Genomic DNA, 20,104 nt, shown 5'->3' with positions numbered 1-20,104 from the left:
CATTTGTAGTCACTCCTACATCACACTATTACCAACCGAGCCCCCTATCTGCCCACCTCCTCAGTAACTATACCTCCAGAGCACCACGCCCACCCTACAGCCGACCAATCAGCTAGCTCACTCCATTTCTGTAAAGTAGCGGCAGGAAAACGGAGGCCAATCCGGTAAAAACATCACTCCTGTCCAATCGGAGAGAAACCGTGGGCCCACGCCCCTCCCCGTAGGCGGAGTATAGCTCTAGTTGCTGGGGCAGACCCAGGTCGCGCGAAGTAACGGGCACTCGGGGGCGGGGCTTGTGCGAAGTTATAAGATGCGGAGGGTGAGTTGCGCGCCTAACACGGTGTGAGGGGAGAATGGCGGCAGCTATGGAGGTGAGTGCGGAGGTGGCGGGATGTGTGACTGAAGCGTGTGCGAGTCCAGTGCGGTCCCTGCGGTGTATTACCCGGGAAATGCAGACACCTTCTATGTAGTAAGGCGTACACCGTACTCCATAGGCCGCGGTGTACTGACTGTACTGTAACCTGTAGCAGCTGGTCATGTGAAGAAGAAACGGGCCTCTGTGGGTCTCTTCACTGTGTTCTCAGTCATTGTATGCTGAGGCCTGAGTTAAGAGGTCCTTATACTTAGTAATTGGGGGACCCCGAAATTAGAAAACTGCTACTTCTTCCCTAAAAAAGAATTCCAAAATGTCAGAAGGCAACCAAAGACCAATCATAACAGTAGAACATACAGGTGGATGCTCCTCACCAGTTCTGTAACTGGTTCACATTGGCCCAGTGTCTGTAAGCGTAGGGGGGTTCTAAAAAAAAAAAGGGAAAGTGCCTTTCATTACATTTTGGACCATGTTTGATGTTCTACCAATATCCAGGGCCTAACATGAAACATGGCGGGAGGGTTACACTTGTGCAGTCATATTTTGGAGTGACGGTCTGCTTGAACAGCATCCGATTTCTCACCACTTGTGATAAGCAGTGACAGTTCTGCCCGCTTACCTGTGTGTTCATCCTAATGCTTGGGTAGCACCAGCAATTGTGTCATACTCCATTTAAAAAAAAAAACTTTATTAAAATGACATTTCAATCATCTTTATTCACTGCAACGTGTTGCGTTGCGGTTTAGTGCGTTGCAACACGCTGCTCTGAAGAAAAAAAAATACAGCATGGCCCCCTCTTTTCTTCAGACATACACTGATAGGACATAAGGACAAATTGCTTTGGTCATCACAGCCCAATGGGGGCTGGTCCTTATAGGTATATGTCTGATCTATCAGCGTCCCTCACAAGACCTGTCTGGGTTATCCCAGTGCCACAAATCTGATTTAGACCCCATTTACACTGAACTACATCAAAAAAAGATGCTTTGAGCTGAGCGACATTGAGCTACAGTGCACATTTTGTCGCTCTACGTAGCGCTTCTTTTGGCAGTCTGTCAAAGCCTACAGGGGCCAAATCGCACAAAATCCGCTGGAAAATTAGGTCATGTTCAAGCGACAAGCTTGATCTGCAGGCGACATTGAGCTGTGAGATGTGAACAGCTCCGTTGCAATGCATTGGACGAGCTACATTGAACGATATTTAAGCGATTTTTGAGCTGAAATCGCGCTACAAATCGCTCAGTGTGAATAGGTTCTTATGCTAGTTTCACACCTAGGCGACTCCTGACTGCGCGGCAATCCGTGTGGTTTTGTGCACGATTGCCACGTGGTCTGGAGTCTCCAAGATGTGAACCAATCGCGCTGTGGGTGCCACTATTTTCTAATGCCACACCAGTCACGCCGGGCGGATCGAGTACACAATCGCGACTAAAAAAAACCAGCGCGTCGTGTGTTGCAAGAAAAGGTACTTATACCTATTTTTAGCGAGTGCCGCGCTGATGTCAACCCCTGGGAAATCAATGGTGCCACGCTGTGTGCGCTGGCACACGATCGCGCGTCCCGGGGTGCAGTGTAGTGCAGGTGTGAACCTAGCCTTAGGGCTTGTTCACAGCAGCATCCCAGCACAGTGCTGATGCGCTCGATCGAGGTGCATCACACTTTTTTTGTTAGAACTTTATTCAGATGTCACAAGTGACATTTTATTAAAGGAGAAAATACACTCATCCTGATAGTTAGAGTGGACACTGGAGCTGTCACATATCGGCTCTATTGATCAAGAACTGAGCGATTATATACCGCTGATGGCTCAGTTGGCGATAGCTGTTACTATCAGTCACACCGCTCTCTCGGACTCTACCCTCTTCTCCGGTCCTCCAGTGCTGACTGGAGGGACAGATGGGGAAGGGGGCGGGCACAGCTGGTTCTGGCTATAGAGAGGCAGAGCCAGCTGTCAATCAGGCAGTGGGGTGGATCCCAACAATTTTGTCTGGATCTTTTTCGGCTGCAGCATGGCTCTGTGCTGTCAGCATATAGCGGGCAATAGCTATTTGCCGAGATTTAGGTCACCGGAGGACATTTACTAAAAAAAAAAAAAAACTAACACCAAAAAAGGTTTTGCCCTAGTTCTCCTTTAAGTTCTATGGGCACACCACAGTGCAATACGATTGTACCTATATGGGTTGGACTTGATGGACATATGTCTTTATTCAACCCCAAATACTATGTAACTATGTACCATGTCTTGCTGCGGTGCACTAATAAAAAGTACTGCATGCTGTACTTCTTTCAGCACACACAGTGTTGCTTTGTCTTGTGCTGGAAAAAACACACAGCCCGAATGTATCAAGTGTGAACGAGCCCTTAAAGAGGAACTCCAGGCATTTTAAACACCCGTGCAGCGAGGCTACCCCTGTACCGCAAGGCTTAAGTGCTTTTTTTTCTCTAGGTGGAGTCAAATAAAGCAGATATACTCACCTGATCCTCAGTCACATCAAGCTGCTAGACCGTGCCATGCAGGCCATTTTCCCATGCAGAAGAAGTTCCTTTCTCTGCGGTCTAAGGACCACTGACGTCATCAGGTCTAATGCAGATCTATTGACTTACATTAGATGTGAGGACTCCAAGGGACATTTCCTAGCCAGAGCAGAGGGGTAGAGAGGTGAGTGCTGACTGCTGCCGGACCAAGGCTGAGGTAAGTATATCTTTTTTATTTGACTCCCATGGAGTTCTATAATTTTAACCTAGAGAATCACAGAGGAGAAGAGTCAATGTTGAATTCCTATTGGCCTCTTTGGCATAATACAGCTAGTTCTCTGATAAATAAGACCCATTAGGCTCAGGTCACTAATCTAAATGAATCCTTACTTGCCATAAGTAGTTAATGATAGCTGGAAATAGCACATGGCTGATATTGTTTATAGTAAATAAAACATGCATTGGTTAGACTGGTGAATTGGGCTTACAGTTTTACATGTGTGGTTTCTTTCTTACATATGTTTCTTTTTCTCTAAAGCAATCGGCTGCCTACAGATCCAATAGTTGGTGCTGGAATGGTGCAGATACTGGCAGCAAGCTGGTGAACCTGTATACCAATAGTTCAATTCCCAAACCTTCTTCCAGCCACAATGCCTACAAACCTCAGGTACAGTTTGAGAGGATTGCATGTCAGAATGGAAATATGGAAGCTGATATAGCTTGAAGATGGAAGTTGTGCAGATGGCCATCATTCTCATATCTGCTTCACTACCTAGTGCTTTGTGAGTTCCATGCCCACTGGCTGCATACTTCTACTGGTGGAATACTGAACTAGGTTAGTGAATGAAGGATGAGAATGATGGCCTCAAGGTTTGAGCAATGACAGTCTTCATGTTTCTGTTTTAATACATTTTTATTGAAGTTTTGTCAGTTTACAGTAAAACAACACACAAGGTTGATGCCATGGTACAGAGTATTAGTACAAAAGGGTATGGAAGCCCTGTCTTGACAAAGCGTCCAGAGAGTGAGTCAGCGGGAAACACCCTGGGGTGAGCTGTATGTCCTTCATGTTTCTATCCTGACCTTTCCCTTTAGTCATCAGCTGAAACTGGGTCTGATACATTTATATGTTGTATTTAATATATAAATAAAAAACTTCCAGACCTCACATGCTTTCTCTGCCCCGGAGGGTGGACAACAGCATAGTGAGCGTAGGACACTGCAGCTGTCACACACCGGCTCTATATACCGAGAGCTGAGTGATCATGAATTGCTGATTACTCAGCTCATGGTTTCCTCCCTGCAGATAACAATCATTGACACTTACTGCTCCCTGCAGGGATTCCCCCCTCATATCTCTGTTCCTCCAGCGCTTACAGACAGGGGAGGGGACATGCGCAGCTGGCTCTAGAGAGGCAGAGCAAACTGCCAGGCAGCCGGGTGGATACCAGCAATATTGTCGCAATCGGCTGGCTTTGGATCACAGGAGTATATTAGTTAATAATAGTAAAAAGAAAAGTAAAACCACAAAAGTTTTGGCTGCACTTCTCTTTTAAACCATGAAGCCTTGTAATTAGATGGAATGCATGGGTGGAAAAATTACTTTGGAATTTAAGAGCCAGTCAAGCGAGCAGGATTTTTTAGGAGCCAGCTCCATTGACACAAACTAAAGAAAACCTTGTAAGTTAGGTGCCAGTTCATTATTAAGGAGCATTGGCTTCTGGGATTTGTCCCATCCTGATATAAACTTTTACAGGGAAGGGTTAATTGGTCAGGATATTTAGGTGATGGTAGACCGCAGATGTACAGATGTGCATTTGACAAGTCTCTATCGCTTTACAAGATGATCAGATTGAGTGTCCCAGCCAAAATGTCTCTGTCGTGGTGGTTGACAGCTAGAATCCCTATTTGTCACCCTGAAGGTCCTTGTATGAAGCAGCCAGCTTCTCATTCCACGTTCGCAAGTTGCATTCAATCAACTATCTCTCACACCTATGAGTTGAAGGATAAAGTTCCCCGCTTTCCAGCTAAGGCTCACTTCAGAGGAAGCGTGCTTCATGGGCCTTCCAGCATCGGGCTTCAGTTCTCTAAATCTGTAAGGCCCCGTTCACATTGAGCGATTTATCGCGCGGTAATTCCCACGATATCGCGGCAATTTACCGCGCGATATCGCTCTCCAATGCTTCTCATTGGGGCAAAGGGTCCTGCTGTCGTGTGTCGCTACAGCAGGACCCTTTTTGGAGCGGATTTAGCCGTTATTTAAGCTTGCTGCAAGCATTTGCGCGATATCGCGCAAAATGCAAATCGCGCGACAAACGCGCGATTTGCGAACCGCTCAATGTGTACGAGGCCTAAGGCTGTCATCCTGTTCACATTTCTGACACGTTTTTCCAACTGGACGTTTAGGCAGGCCTCTGACTTGTGGGCCTCTCCTGTTATAGTTCCTTTTTGGGCTTTGTGTTTTCTTTAGCAGTTGTTGCTATGTTGCAACCCCCTTTTTTGGAGCTCCCTCCTTCCTGTGCTGTATGATCAGGATTTTTGTCTTACCTGTAAAATCCATTTCTTGGAGTGTATCACAGGACCCTCCCCTTTTTTGGGGATCCACTTTTGTATGGCTTGCTACAAAACTGAGGCATGCTGGGAGTAGAAGGAGTTACACGGGGCTGTCCTTAGAACTTTAATTTACCAGTGTCCAATAACATGAAGGTAGCTGCGTAACCCCATTGGTGCCTGTGTTCATACTCCAGGTAAGACAAAAATGCAGTTTTTTTGAATGGTGATGTTATGTCTACAGCTAATCAGCTACGAATTCAGTATTCAGACTATATAGGGAGCAGACTTCAGTTTTATGTGTAAATGAAAAAAAATTCCATCTTGCATGTCTTTTCAGGATGAGGAGACCATAGATGTGCTTCGGGGTTATGAGTCTTCAGTCCCTAGCCCGTCTAATAATTATTCTACAAACTGGGCTTATTCTTCCCTTCTCTGTTCACCTTGGTCTGTGTACTCTGATGAGATAAAACCAGGGACTGCAGCACAACTAAATACAAAGTGAGTTTTCATTGAGTTTGGTTATTACTTTAACTAGCCAAGTTTGCTAATTCCCTAAATGACCTATTTAAGTTTGTGTCACTAGTGATATATGTGTTTTTTAGCGTTTTACTATGCTTCAGTGTGAACAATGTTTTTAGTGAGGCCTCAGAAGCATGGGGAGTGGCATAACTTTATGGCTGCACTGGACTTACACTTTAATGTGCTACCAAATGAGCTTTACAAACTTGCAGGTTTTTGTTCATGCCTAAATAATAAGCAGCATATAATGTCCAGCGATTTGGAGATGGGAGCACTCACCAAAGATATCTGTATAAGTATGGAAACGTTAGTGTTTCATTGTCACTCTTCATATTTCTGAATCCCCACAGCCAATGCTGCATATACTGTACCTGTGTATGATGCAACTGCCCTCTGCTTGTTGCATTCTGTATCTAGTGCTTGCAGCGTTCATATTTACTAGGGCTGCACCGATACCGGTATTTTGGTACCGATATTTTTTCCCCGGTACTCACCGATACCGAGTACCGGATGTCCCATTTAGGAAGCCAAGCAGCGTGTAATGACTCGCCACCTGGCTTCCTGATTAGCCGGGCAGCGTGTAAAGACTCGCCACCTGGCTTCCTGATTAGCCGGGCAGCGTGTAAAGACTCGCCACCTGGCTTCCTGATTAGCCGGGCAGCGTGTAAAGACTCGCCACCCGGCTTCCCTATTAACAAGGAAGCCGCCCCATGCTTCTCGTCACTATGTGACGAGAAAGCATGGAGCCGGCTTGCTGGCCGATCATGGAAGCCGGGTGCTGCGTCATTACATGGCGCACGGCTTTCTGATTGGCCAGCTTCCTGACCAATCAGGAAGCCGGTCAGCGCATCATTACGCGTTGCCCGGCTTCCTTTGGCCACTGGGCTCTGCTTATCGTTCTCTACAGAACTCTTGTGTACTGTTTTAAGTAGCAGCAGAGCACTTTCCAGGTCCAGGTACGTGGCTCAGCCTCTGCTATGACCCTGTCCCTGAAGACTCATTATTGAGTAGTGTCCTGGCAGGAAAACCAGACCTGGCAAACTAGGAACAGAGATTTGTGTCCTTGACATGTTTAAGGTTTATTCAGCATACAGCATGTTGGGCAGAAAGATAGCCAGCTTATTACACCCAAAAAGAGGAATTAAATAAATTTTTAAGCAAAGGCACATTAGCATAATTCATGAGACACATCCCAGTGGCATCCCACACTGGGCCGGCACGGAAATACAAATCATCCAATAATATTTGATTATGTATCACAGCTTTGAAAGGGTTAGCTCTCTCAGGTCACAGGGTCCCTCCCATACTTGCATAACAGTAATTGAAGAATTGAAGGACTAATAGTTCTTTCATTGTGGGCCAACCTGGTCTGGTGTCCGTCATTATACCATATTTTGGGAGTATTTGTCCCCTTATCAGCTACCCACACACAGATGCTGCCAATAAAAAAAATGAAAAAATGCCTGTAACCCGCAGACTGAAATAAATCATATATTTTGCAGAGTCTTGCAAAAATAAAACTGTTGCTTTCTACAAACTTTGGGACTTATGTATAACAAGATGGAGTCTCGAATATCAAGATGGATTCTTTAGCTTAACCAACTTTTCCACCTCAGTAGGTGGTGTGGGCTGAACACCTGGAGCTACTTCATTTACCAGAATTGTTGTGCACCAGGATTATTCCCTTTTGCTTTCCACAGAAAGGGTTAAAATGCTGAGTAATTGAGTGCTGCCCTTGTGCACACTCCACACTGTGTTCCTGCCATGCAGTGAGAGGTAGCACCTTCCCGTCACTGCTCCTTATTGCAAGAGGCTCACGGTTCAACCTGGTTTAGTACTTGTATGCACAAGATTTCACCTTGTTTTAGAGCTACGTTGTTTTTGTTTGAGGAGTAAAAAGTCAAATCTCAAACACAAGAGGAGCAGTCCCACTGTATCGGGTGTCTGTGGTTCATGATCTACTAACAGTTGTAGCTCTCAAGGGTATGACACCGACAGCCTGGAATGAGGTCCACTGCATTCCCTACATTCCTTGGAGTTCTCATTGGCTCCACCAGGGGTAGCCCCCTCTTCTGTTTTAACCTGTGACGGTTTCACCACAGTTATGCATGATTTTATGGGTCAAACTGATACTTTGACTGCTGATTCTGCCCACAGCAGATATAGATGTACTTCAGTGCCTTCCCCTACAGAATCATTATTTGACCTGCCTGCAGCCTTAATGACCTCTGAGCCTTGAGTTGTGGGGGCTCTATCTGATGAAGAGTATCCCAATCCTTGCAGGATGATGTCACGGGGGAGCGGCAGGCAGCCACCATAACTCCCAGGCTGAGCGAGACCATTTCAGCTTTTATTGATGTGGTGCATACCAATCTAAAATTGGAGGAGCCGCCTGTTGTTTCCACTAGTGCTGCTACCAGTCTAGGTTCCCCGAGTGGCCCTAAGACTACTAAAGATTTTTCACTACACACACTATGTTTAAACGTTCAGTACGGTGACTGGGAAATCCCTGATGAACTGCACCTACACCTCCCAAATGTTTTGCAATTCATTATCTGTTTGAGGGGGCGTTTTTTTTAAGAAGTGGGCTGTTCCCTTAGTTACCGTAATCAGCCTGTGTCCCATCTTAAAGCACTGTATTCTATGTAAACTGTTTGTTCTATGATTATGTGTTTTCTTGTTAGACTGTGTATGTTGTGCTTGTATGCTTTGTCCTTGTGCGTGCTCTAAATGTGTGTGTTGTGTGCAAGCTGTGACTGTGTATGCACACTTTTGTTTCTTGAGTGTTCTCTGGCTGTATTATAACTATGCTCACCCAGGGTCCGGGCTGTCATCATCATGTCTCCCTTGTCTCTGATGTACAGAATTTTGGTGAGAAGGGGCCTAAGTGCAGCTTTTGTAGACAAGGGACTTGAAAGAACATGATTGGCTCTGTCTATGGTAATTAGGCAGCTCTCTCATTATCTTGAATCCAGTTGTGTAGAAAAGCCCCAGGGTTATGGCCCTCTGAACCCTCTAGGAAACCCAGAAAGATTTGTGTCGGAGGTCTTCCAGATTCCCCAGCATAGCAGTATGATCTTAGAGGTCTTTCTGAACTTTACGGAAATCAGTAGTGACATGGTTAACTATCTTCAGTGTCACTAATCCTCTGCTCAGCATTGGAAACCTGGTGCCTCATTTTCTGTATATCACGTTTAAAGGAGTAGACGGTCATTTTTTACAGAGTTGGTCTGTGCTTATGAGGAGCTCTGACACTGGTGATTGGCCTTAATGATCTGCTTAAGGATTGGCTCTGCATTTCCCTGTATAGTGTTTCTGTACTGCTACCCTGTGCTAACACAGCCAGAGGTTGCCCTTTCTGGAGTTGGTACACCCGACGCTTTAACTGTATGGTGTCAGGACTCTCCATACCTGTACTTCTTTTCAGCATGCTGTATGCCTAGTGATATGAGGGAGTCGCTGCCATCTTGATTAGAGCTGCAACAGTTATTCGATTAAGTCGATTAAAATCGACGATTGAAAACGTTGTCAACGTTTTCCATCGTCGATTCATCGGCTAAAATTCAAATTTCCCGCTCGCCGCTTACGCCCGCCGCTTACGCCACGCCCACGTCGTTTAAGCCGCTCGCGCCTACGCCGGTATACCCGCTCACGGGAAGCCGCTTACGCCACGCACACGCTGAGGACATGTGTCTGGCCCTCTCCTCCCGGTGAGCTGCCCGATTCGCCGCTGCCCGTGATATTTGATCAGCTTTTCTCTGGGTGCTTTGATGTTGCCCGGCCACATTTTTCTTTGATAGAAAATTCTTTAAAGAAAATGTCACAGTTGTACTTTACAACAGGAATTGTTCATCCTATAACATCAGTCAGGAATGTCACACACATATACTGTATATTGGCACAATAACTCCATATTACAATATGGCAAGGCGTAATGGAATTCACCTCTTGACAAATAAAGTGTACCCAACAATCGCAATTGTGATCTGGTGACTCCATCAAGCACTACCAAAACTTCCTTAAGACATTGCTCGCCTGGCCGATTTTAACCGATTTTAACCATCTTGGGGATATTAAGCTTGACATGTTTGGTGTCTATTTAACCGACGTGACCCCGACTCTTATATTTTAGCAAAAAACTGGGTAATAATAAGTGTTTCCTAACATAATGTAAAAAAAAACACTTTTTTCCAAAATTTTTAGTAATTTTTCCTAATTAGTTAAAAAATAAAACCCCCAGTGGTGATTAGATACCACCAAAAGAGCGCTCTGTCCCCAAAAAATGGTATAAAATTCATTTCAGTACAGCGTTGCATGACGGAATAAACGTCAGTCAAAGTACCGCAGCGCTGAATACTGAAAAATGGCCTGGCCAGGAAGGGGGTCTAAACACCTGGTCTTGAAGTGGTTAAGGGAGTCCAGCGATATGGGCATGTAAGGGTTTGCTGCACTGAACAGTCAGCATATTGCGAAGGATCAAGTGGCAGAGATGGAGCTTTCCTTAGAGGATGCTCTCATCCCAGCAGCTAACCACCCCGTGAGCTCTCATTGTATGTGTGCACGTGTGCTTCTTGCGTGTTTTTTCTCTGTGAGTGATTTAAGTGGGGGAGGCCGACTGTCTTTACTTCCTGAGCATGTAATCACTGCATAGTCCGGGGGATCCAGTGGGGTCTCAGGATGACAACAACGATGAAGTGAAGCAGCCAAATGAAAGGTGAATATAAATCTGCAAAAAAGAGCCATACTGAGAAGAGTAAAGAGGTAAGTGGTTTTCCTTATAGAAAGGTGAACTAAGCCAAATACAAAGTTATAGTGATGGAAAGCAAGATAGAAGTTTGGGAGATCTCGCTGTGAGTTGGGTTTCTTTAAGGCCCCATTCACACTGAGCGATATCGCTCTCCAATGCATCTCAATGGGGCTCTGTCCATTGCTGTCGCAGGTCGTGCGTCGCTACAGCAGGACCCTTTTTGGAGCGGATTTTGCCGCGATTCTAGGTTGCTCAATGCAACCATTTGCGCGATATCGCGCAAAATGCAAATCGCGTGACAAACGCACGATTTGCAAATCGCTCAGTGTGAATGGGGCCTTAAGGTGCAGGCCCTGGAGCTGCTGCCTTTCTGCATTTTTCATTACTCACTGTCGTGGAACAAGCCTGCAAGCTAGCAGTTCCCATTTAAGTGGTTGCATTCTTGTTCTTGGTTAGTGATTTGCTAAAAAGAAATTAAAGATTGGAATGACTTGGAGCTTCTTCTTTTAAAAACAAAGTTGGTAGTAGCAGATTTTACATTTGTCATTTTATAGAACAGGTAGAATTCTGGTTACCTGTATAGTATTGTTCACTGATATATTTCAATGTCAGGATACAAAGTGAAAAGAATGAATATGGAAGTGAAGCTGACCTTTATGGACTGGTATCCAATATTCTTGAAGAACAAGACAAAGCTCAGCCCTATTTTGCTGATGGGTATGTATGTTGGCTCATCATTATTTGGCGGAACATTTTATTGTCATTAAAACTAAAAAAATTACAATCTGTGCAATCTACTTTACACGTACCAAGGACTATGTAGTGTTAGGGCTTGTCTAATTGGATAGAAATAGAATAATGTTTTTTAGGATAGCCCTCTAGATAAATCTTTGATGGGAAATTTAGATGAGATTGTACAGTCAGACTGTAGTATCTTAAAGTGTAATTAAAGCAAAAAAAAATGTTTTATTCATCAAGGGACACAGAATTGATATTTAGGTTATACTGATGCCTTCAGAAAGTTTGGACACTGGCATAACAAAAATCGTTTTTCCACGTTGCCGCACCTGATGCGTGTTTGCATTGTATGTGCGTGCAAGTGGGGGCCAGGGGACTTTTTTATACACTCAACTTTATTGCTAACAAGATCACTTTCCATTCATTCATAATTGAGGATACAGTAAACATACTATGTCCTCAATTATTTGCAACCACTCAGCCATCACTGACTGCTTGTCCTTTGTACTCGCTCTCCATCCTGGATTGGCTGTCACAGGAGGCTGGGCGGGGCGGTACAGAAGGAGAGCTCAGCCTCCTATGACATCTGTCTCCGCCCACACCGCCGCTCTCCTGATCTGTCACAGGAGGCTGAGCGGGGAGGAGAGACGTCGGCCGCTCACATCGCTTGGCCTCCTGTGACAGTTTCTCTCCTCCCCGCTGTGACACAGAGCAACGCCCAGCGGGGAGGAGAGAAAGCAGGGATGCAACGCTATTTCAGCCTAAAAATTGTACTTTCGGCATTTTGCCAAAAGTGCCATTTTCAACAGATATGTTTTTGCGGCTGAAATTTCGATGCATCCCTAATAAAAACAGAATTAATCTTTATCCGCTAACAAAAAATGTGTTTTTAATAGTGCAAGGTCACATAGCTACTCTGTCAGGTTTCCTCAGCTAAAAACAAATTTGAATCGGTAACAATGCTGATTAGGTGTTAGTGTGATAAGGCTGATTCAGAATTGAGCTGTTTGCCTGAAATTCTGCTTCCATGTATCATTTGGATTCTTGCTTTTTTTTTTTTTTAGTAAAATAAGAAATCTGCAGAGCTGCCATTAAACCTTTTGCTTTTCTAGGAAATGCCCTCCCACGTTGAAATCTTCGTGGACATTAGGTCTGAATAGACTGTCTGATCACCAGGGGCTGCCGTCAGACATAAAGCATGCCGAGGATCTGGCAATCCTACAGCAGGATTTTCGTGGTTTGGAATCTCTGCCCAGTACAGAGACACACAAGGCAAAGGATTTATTCCATGAGCTTCCCGGGGTTGAACAGGATGATCGCTGGCCCCATTTCTGTCTGATGGATAATCCTAGCAGCTACAATATAAACCACAGAAATGGCTTTAAGGAAAGCTCCCTGGCTAATAACTGCCTGTCACCAGCTTCCATGGTGCCTGAAACTCCCAAAGACCCCTTCCAGAATAGAGAGCCATTGGTTTCCTCATTAAACAAGTACAGCTTTTACACAGAACCTGATAGGTACGACATGCTGAATAATAATAATAGAACCAAACTCAGTAAAAACCCTGTCCCAGGATTCCAGGAAGGGAGAAGTTTAGCTAATGTAACCTCTGAGCTGACAGGTTTGGATGCTGAAGTCTATGCTAAACTAATCCAGGTAAAGCAGAGCTGTCACAAACCTAACAGTTTTATGGCTGATCAAAATTATGCCTTTTCAAAGGCCACAAACCATATATCAGATAGATCATTCATGCCGGAATATGACCATAAATCTGATTATGGGAAGAAAACACCGGGGATAGAGGGTGGTCACTTGCAGAAGTTGACTCAAAGATATGATGTTCAGAGTGCTCATGTTATGAAGCCGACCAATATTTTGTGTACTGCCAACTCGGACTGGCCTTTATGGATGAACAGCCAGCCTCATAGCAACTCTTATCCTACTTTACCTGGGAGGCAGGTAAACAGCTTTTCATCTGCCTCCCAGAAAGGCCCAGTGCTTGGGTCTCATTATTCCTCAACATGCTCTCCTCTTGGGCCTGACAGCAATTTTCAAAGCCATCACAGTAAAAGCCCTGCATATCCTTCCCTTGATTATGGTTATGGTAGTGACCAAACTAACGACAGGTTTGGCAGTACTAAAGGGGAATGTGCGCTGCAAGTAGTCTCTGAAAAAAGGTTGGAACTATTTAATGGCTTGCATGAGAATGTATTAAATTGTAGTAATTCTCATGAAAACACTGGCAAGAGAATCTACCAAGATAAGAGAATGCAGTACCATGCAGAGCAGCTACACCCTGAATACCTAGCTCGTATCTATCAAGGGATTCTTTGCAACAGGCCAAACTGTAAAAACCAAAGACTAGAAAGTGGCGATAATAAGGCAATGAGCAGCAGTAAAGCGACCTATCCGCTTACTGCGTGTTCTCTCAATGCATTGATGATGGATAACATGGCCAATAACTTATCATCCCTTTCTGCCACTCATTTCCAATCATGTTTGTGTGACAAGACAGAGGCTTCTAACCTTCCCTTAATGGACAGTTATACCTATAAAGAACTGGGCCAGATGTATCCTCAGATCAGTGACCTTCTACATGGAGATAACTCATTGCAGAACATGGCACCTATGCTTAGCAGTCAGAAGTCCACAAAGCTTCGAAGCAGGTCAGCAGCTCAACTTCATCTGCGTTTGGAAGAGTGTTACCAACAATGCAGAGCTCTGGAACAGGAAAGAAGGAAGGTATGTATACAGACACTATATGCTCGAAAGAGAAACAACTGTAATATGTATTTACTAAAGTTGTGCAGAAGGGAGTCACTATTTTCTTCATCTTGTCTAGAGCACCAGGTTGGTTAATGGTCTGTGCTCCTTTGGGTACTGCTTTACCGCAGAACTGAGGCATGCTGGGTAGAACAGGGGTTATACTGGAGGCTGGCTTTTGAATTTTCTGTTTGCCAGCGTCCAGACTTACAAGAAATGTATTTTATGATAAGTACAGAAATCCAACTTTGAATTGTTTTTACAAACTTGTACTCAAAGTCTGGCCCCCAGTTTGCCGGCAAACCTTGGAATTCCAAATCTCACAAACCCCAAGACAGGTTTTCTTCAGCATGATAATGCACCCCCACTTTCCAAAGTAAAGTAGGGGGAGGTCTCATAGCATTTGCAGACATGTGGGCTTTGGTGCTGAATGTGCTTTCCAGTGGCTACACCATAGTTTTGCTCCCAACCACATCTCTGGTTTATCACTTCGAACCTGCCTGTGTCACTGCGCAGGTTAGCAGATCGCCATGTGGCAAAATGGTTTCAGGGGTTCTTCTCTAACCTGTTCACAAATCCCAAGCCAAAGGGGGACATTTAATCCATCAGTCTTGGATCTCAAGGATCTAAATGTCTTCATTTGGGCCCAGAAATTCCTCATGGAATATACCAAGTCTGTCATAGCAACTCTCCACCAGAGAGACTTTTTGGCCTCTGTGGACATCAATTAGGTTTACCTAGATGTCCCCATCTTTCCAGTGCATTAATGTTTTCTACCTTTTGCTGTGGGTCCTCTTCACCCTCCAGTGTGTGGCCCTGTCATTTGGCCTATCTTCTACACCACCAAGGTGCTTGGACTTTCTGCACTCTCGGAGCATTCCCATTGTGGAGTACCTAGATAACCCCCTTCTGGCAGACAACTTAGGTGGGTATAGGAAAGAATCACCCCCCCTCCCCCCCGCCCCTTAAAATAATCACACGGTTTGGTGGCCTTTAAACATTTTCTAACTACAAGTCTTGTTACAGCACTTTTTTTTTTTTAATGGTCTTACAAACTTATAGACTGAAAGCCCAAATCCAGGCCCTAACATTGGAGCACACCCCTTCCTCCCCAACATGCTGCTTTTATTTTTAAAAAGAAAAATAAATACATGGCTTGTTTCTTTCATTTTTTGGATTGGTTGTGTGATGTCACGACTCCACTTCTTCTTCATGTGGCTGGTAGACAGACCCTATACACTGCAGAGTGGTGTCATATAATGAAAAAATAGAATTATAGGAGAGAAAAAAAAACTTTGGGTATCCTTTATGCTAAAAAGTTTATATAACCTTAAATATACCAAAAACAAATCAATAAGTTTATTACAAATGCCACTAAAAAAATAATGAATACCATCTTTTCTATATGTAAATGCCTTTCAAAGCATTGTGGACCAGGACACATATTGTTATAAATTGTATTTATTGGAATGTCTTGTGATGTTCCTTTATAAGATGAATGTTTAGAGCAACTATGAAGGGGGTCCATTTTTGTAGCACTATATTGTGCTACAATATACGGTATTACTTCACATGCTATGATGTCTAACATATATTTCATTTTGTACACAATTTTCTTGGAATGTATCGTTCGCTTGATGTAATTGTGTTAATATAAGCGACTGACTTTAGGAGATTACAGAGATGTGTTTATTCTGCATATACAGTATACTGTGTTTTTTAAAAATCATTTTTGTGGCATTTGTAATAAAGTTATTGATTTTTTTGTATATTTAACATTATATATGTCTTTGTTTTGTCTTGGCTGTTTATAAAGGATACCCAAAGTTTTTTTTTCTCCTATAATATTCTCGTATTTCTCCTATTAGTATAATATTAAATATAATTGATAGGGATGCATCGATATATTGGCCCAAAATGGCACTTTTGCCATAATGCCAAAAGTGCCATTTTCCTGCCGATAAATCTTCTCATCCGTGCTTTCTTTCCTCCCCGCTGGGCGCTGCTCTGTGTCCCAGCGGGGAGGAGAGAAAGTGACAGCCGGCTGAGCGCTGCGAGAGGAGAGCGCTGTGAACGCCTGGTGTCTCTCCTCCCACACCGCTCAGCCGCCTATCACAGTCCAGCAGAGTGGTGTGGGGGCAGAGACAGCCAGCGCTGTCACAGGAGGCTGAGCTCTCCTCCCTACACCGCTCAGCCCCCTATCGCAGAGCGGTGTGGGGGCGAAGACAGGCCGCGCTGTCACAGGAGGCTAAGCTCTCCTCCCTGCACCGCTCAGCCTCCTATGAGAGCGTGTCAGAGAGGAGAGCGGTACAAACACTCAGTGATTGCTGAGTGTATTGTACATAATTGAGGACATGATATGTTAACTATATCCTCAATTATGAACGAATGGGAGTGATCTACATCTCCTGTTTATTCATAGTTGTAGGTATAGTAAACATACCATGTCCTCATGTTATCAATGAACAGGAACACTCATAGAGGATTCCTGTTCATTGATAACAGGGGATGCAGAAAAAGAGATTGAGGACTCTGTGTCCTCAATCTCTTTTGCTATTTTAAAAGGGAAATATCAGGGGTCTGTTTAGACCCCTAATATTTCCCCGAAGCCCCTAAAAGTAATGTGAAAAATTCAAATATTTAATAAAAAATGAATTAATAAATATAAAACATTTTTAAAATAAAATATTAAAAAGATTTGAAAAAATTAAAATAAAAAACATTTTCGGTTTTGGCCTGACAATTTTTTTTATTTCGGTTTCGGTTTAAAAATGTCCATTTCGGTGCACCTCTAATAATTGATAATTGTTGAAGACAGGGCATACCTATTATTCTATGGTGAATACACCAGTGTTTTTTGTGGCCATTAGATTTCCACTTCTATTGATGTCTTATAATGACATGGTTCCGTGCATCATTGCCCTGTGGGCACAAGGTAGCATGATGAGCCACCCCAGATGGCAGGTCACACGAAGGCTGTTGAATGATATAGGACATCATTCAACCTGCAAGAGGGCCATCATTGGAGTGGTATGTAGGGGACAGCGCTGGAGGGTGAGTATTGCAGCAGGAAAGGCTTTTATTTTAACTCTTGCTGCAAAGCAGTATCTTTGAAGATTTATTTTGTTGTTGTTGGTAACCAGGCGTTGGGCCTGAACACTTAAATGGATCCTGTTATCCTTGTAGTAAACAGCAGATCCTCCATTAATGTAAAGGAAAGAAAATATAAATATGCAGTAATGAATGTGGCTGTACTTTGGTTTCAGACAGAGTGTGTCTTCGTGCAGGCTTACCCAGGGAAGACGCTGCCCAATGTAAACAACATTTGCATTCCAAAACTTCCTGCAAATCCCTCCAGAGTTGACCGCCTGATAGTGGATCAGTTGCATGAACAAGCTAGAGTAAGCACTGAACTTGTTGTTATATAGTGTATATTGTTTTCCTTTACACCATGCAGTAGGCTGTTTAATAAAACTACAGGATTATGCTGTGACTTTCCCATACAATCAACAAAAGGGTAATGGTGCATGCTTACATTTTATGTATAAATAGCTCATATCTGCAGTGGCATGGTGCGTAGCTCGCCCTCTTGTTGGCAGAATGTACACAGCACGGTATAAAAATGTCATCTCACTGGCTCGCACTTGTATGCTCAGATTACAGAAAGCAGCTGAATATGTAGAGGCTTGTTCCACAAGGAAAAAGTGTAAATGCAAGTATCCATTGATTTAATGGTGTGTGCCTGCTGGGCTATGGTACACCCTCACCTTTTTTATGAAGATGAGGTGGAGTTCTGTAGTGCAGCAGGGGAAACTCAGGAAGAGCTTACAGCACTGTTTGGCATTGCAGTGCAATTGGAGGTGCAGCAGAGGCAGAGTTGTCAGCTCAAACAGAAGATTATTATCTCTGGATTTTTAGCACATTCAGTAGGTAGATTTCTGCACATGTAGTGCTTTAAAGAACCAAAACCCATTGAAATGTATCGCAGTGGTGTATAGCACATGCTTATTGATTTCTTTTGCCCTGACATAGACTAGGTAACCCCTTCATGGCAAGCACATTAGTACTTAGTAGAGCACCTTTTTGCTGTTATGACCTGCGGCAAACCAGATGCCTAGCCAGACACCAGCTTGTAGTTTCACCACAGCTGGAGAGATGAAGTTTGCTTACCCCTGTTCCAGTCAATATTCACCACTGGTTATTCTGGTTAATACTTATTATTAGTATTTTATTATTACCATTGCTACCTAAGGTTAACTTGTTTTGTGTTTACAAGGTGGTGACCCTGGTGGGAAAAATGGAGCGCTACTGCAGTGCGCCATTTCACGCCAACATATCTACTGTTCTCGATCTCTACCTGGAAACGATTCACCTTGTTCAAGCCCGACGCAAGGAGGAGATGGTGAACACTTCAGGGCGCCAAAAGCATAAAAGGACTCACCCACAGGATGACAGAGGTAGGGACCACTCTGAACCAAATCTTGTATTTGTATGAGACTGTGATAGAATACAGAGGATGGAGAAATCCAATAAATGCCATCAACAGACAATCACATAATATCAAGTTATATGTATTTCTAATATGTTTTCTGGTTGTGAATTGCAGACACACCCTGCGCATTAGGGCCATATTTCAGAACAGAACAATGCAGGGGTAACAGTCAGGCGCAGGTGGGGAGGCACAGGTGTGGCAGGGCTGCTTCTGTAGATGGGACACTCTTGTACGCGGGTGGGCGTTTCAGAACGTCCTCTCCTGCTTGTGCGTACCCCCCGCGAGCGCAAGATTTGGAAACTGACAGCAGTTTAAACAGCCGTTGATGGCTGTTTACACTCAAGCATTTGGGCAGCTGTAGAGCCGCCCGATCATTTGTATGTTGCCTGCAAGTGTGTGGGCCGCCTATCCCAGACTCCCCTGTCCCCCATGCAGGACCTGAGATTGGAGGGAGATCAGCACACGTCTTCCCTCTGATCTTTGCATGCGGAAGTGATGTGTTATACATCACTTCAGCCTGTCATTTCTCCGGCTTCTGTAGCTGGAGAGAAGCTGGTAAAGTAGATCTCTGCTTTATTAGCACCTTTTGGGGGTCTCTGGGTGACATTGGTCTAATATACAGTAGCAGGTCCTCTTTATGTAGACATCAGGGGTCTTTTTGCTATCACATAGGGGGCTTCTGTAAAGTTTTGTTTAGTTGAAATATATGAATGTTTGTTTTCATATAAAGAACAGTGTTTTGCTTCTGTTTCCCCATCTCAGATGTCTGTGCCCTTGCCAACTCGATCAGGGAGCTGACTGTGGCGACTCGGAAAGTGCGCACAGCACTGTGGTGTGCCCTGCAGATGGTATTGCCTTTCCACCCCGGAAAAGCCCATGATAAAGGCTAAAGATGGTTTCCCAACATGTACTTCTCAAGTTCTATCAAGATGGACTTTTGAAATGGCTCAGTTAGCTCATTTTATTTTTTAACAAAAGAGTTCCTTTTGCGGAGTATGTAAGTATGTTCAAAATGCTGCATGCATTCCTGCTTTTAGATTGGCTTTAATAATGAGCATTACCTGTAAGTCTGTTCTGAGAAGCAGAATGACAGGCTATGATAGTGTGTTTATAGTTTGCCTTTTTATTGCCCTGAAATTCTGGCGGGTTTTTTTTTTTTTTTGAGAAAGGGTAGAAGGATACTAACAGTTAAAGCAAACCTGTGTCTTGTTTCTTCAGAACAAAGCAGCAGGTTCACTTAATGGTAGTTCTCCCAGAAGCATATGCTCAATTCCCCATCGCTCCTTCTCTTCTCGAAACAAATACTTGTTAGTTACAGGTCTGTAAAAGCATGATTTTTCACTCCATGTGATGGCGTTTGGCCAATCACTCATACGGGGAGTCCATAGCCTTCCATCACACTCCCAGTAGCTGAAGCAAGAGCTGGAGGTGCAAAAGAAAGGTA

The 20,104-nt window shown here is 44.0% G+C and overlaps 1 protein-coding gene across 1 annotated transcript; it reads left to right on the top strand.

The window, feature by feature from the left end:
• Positions 1-353: 353 nt before the first annotated feature.
• On the top strand, positions 354-19,550 carry MEIOC (meiosis specific with coiled-coil domain). Its single transcript, XM_018555172.1, has 9 exons — positions 354-371; positions 3,387-3,515; positions 5,739-5,899; positions 6,871-6,876; positions 11,280-11,384; positions 12,518-14,147; positions 17,435-17,569; positions 18,445-18,625; positions 19,423-19,550. Exons 1-9 carry the CDS (start codon positions 354-356, stop codon positions 19,548-19,550), a joined length of 2,493 nt encoding a protein of 830 aa, XP_018410674.1.
• The last annotated feature ends 554 nt before the right edge of the window (positions 19,551-20,104 follow it).

Source organism: Nanorana parkeri, unplaced genomic scaffold (assembly GCF_000935625.1).
Source record: "Nanorana parkeri isolate BGI_ZX_2015 unplaced genomic scaffold, ASM93562v1 scaffold187, whole genome shotgun sequence".
NCBI lineage: Eukaryota > Metazoa > Chordata > Amphibia > Anura > Dicroglossidae > Nanorana > Nanorana parkeri.
The sequence above is the reverse complement of the archived record's forward strand: the minus strand, read 5'-3'. Positions and strand labels throughout refer to the sequence as shown.

Excerpts from the sequence above, each read along its gene's own strand:
- MEIOC (XM_018555172.1), top strand. Across the intron at positions 3,516-5,738 it reads ACAATGCCTACAAACCTCAG|GATGAGGAGACCATAGATGT; the intron begins GTACAGTTTGAG and ends ATGTCTTTTCAG. Across the intron at positions 11,385-12,517 it reads CAGCCCTATTTTGCTGATGG|GAAATGCCCTCCCACGTTGA; the intron begins GTATGTATGTTG and ends TTGCTTTTCTAG.